The sequence below is a fragment of the Trichechus manatus genome, unplaced genomic scaffold (assembly GCF_000243295.1).
Source record: "Trichechus manatus latirostris isolate Lorelei unplaced genomic scaffold, TriManLat1.0 scaffold00004, whole genome shotgun sequence".
Classification (NCBI taxonomy): Eukaryota; Metazoa; Chordata; class Mammalia; order Sirenia; family Trichechidae; genus Trichechus; species Trichechus manatus.
The window spans coordinates 20,810,645-20,811,787 of NW_004443940.1; the positions used below are offsets into that span (position 1 = coordinate 20,810,645).

The 1,143-nt window shown below is 45.5% G+C and overlaps 1 protein-coding gene across 1 annotated transcript in view; it reads right to left on the reverse strand.

Annotated features, from left to right (window-relative positions):
* Positions 1–1,143, reverse strand: part of ADPRHL1 (ADP-ribosylhydrolase like 1) — a 26,119-nt gene that overhangs the window by 8,021 nt on the left and 16,955 nt on the right. Inside the window, exon 3 of the mRNA XM_004369385.2 lies at positions 984–1,124. Coding sequence (XP_004369442.1) covers positions 984–1,124 — 141 coding nt within the window. The remainder of the gene's footprint in view (positions 1–983; positions 1,125–1,143) is intronic.

Sequence of the window (1,143 nt, forward strand, 5' to 3'; positions counted from 1 at the left end):
AAAGCAGCAGGAAGCTGCCTGAATTACTCAGGTGGCACATGTCCCTGTTAGAACTGGTGGCGCCTTTTGAAGAGTGAAAGAATTCTCCGGAAGATGTAGCCATCTAAGGAGAAAGTCGTGGATTCCCTAATCCCGCACCAGATGTTCCAGTGTCTCTTCTACCTCAGGGAATTTATTTAGAAAGGACCACGCAGGAAAAAAACACAAGGGGTCCCAAATGAGCTTCCTGCCTCAACTGTTAGAAACGTGATTCCCCTTAGGACCTTTGACAGACTGATTCATACCTACTTCTTTCCAAAAAGGGCTGGGAGCCAGAAAGGACGGGAAACGTTTGATTACACAGGTTTTGGATGTTCCTTGGAACAGATGGAAATTCCTGGGAGCAAATATCATTAGTAGGCACAGATCTCTGTCTTGGCTTCATGGCATTGAGGCTTGAAAATATCCTAGGTCAGGGCCCATACATAGATTAGGTCCCAGGGACAATGTGGAATGTTAGGCTTGATTGCCCCCTCATTCCTCCCTTAAGAAGCAGGTTACTTCACTTTGTGAATCTAATTTGGGAAATTAAACTTAAGCATCCACTCCAACTCCTCTTTTTAGCTACTGTCAGAAATAGAGGTGACAGGTGGAAGAGTCTCTGAAGAGACTAAAGTCTTAAAGCCAGCCAGCTCTCAGTGGTTCTGGCAATGAAGAATCTGGCTTGCTTTGGATTTCCTTGCACACACCGGTGCTATCCTCAGTGAGATGCATGCCTTCTGGTCACATAATAATCTTAGATGTTCTTTGTGGAGTCAATACTGCTCATACTGACCCAAAGGGAATTCTCTTGGTTTCACCTGGGGGCAAACATACCTTGAATATTTGGGAGGTGGGCCGTAGGAGTTTAGTTTTTCCAAATCTGCTTTGAGTGTGAATTAAGATTAGTCTCTTTCTAGGTGCCAGTGATTTGAGGATGTGATAGAAAAGGAAGCCAGGCTCACCTGCCATATGCCGAATGGTCTTTTTACAATATTCTTCAGCCAGTGGAACCACCTTCATCATTTCTCTCCCCCACTGCACAAGTGGCTTTCCTTGTATGGCATAAGATACAAACAGGGCTGTGCACAGTGACCCGAGGAATCCTAGAGGAGCACGGGACAG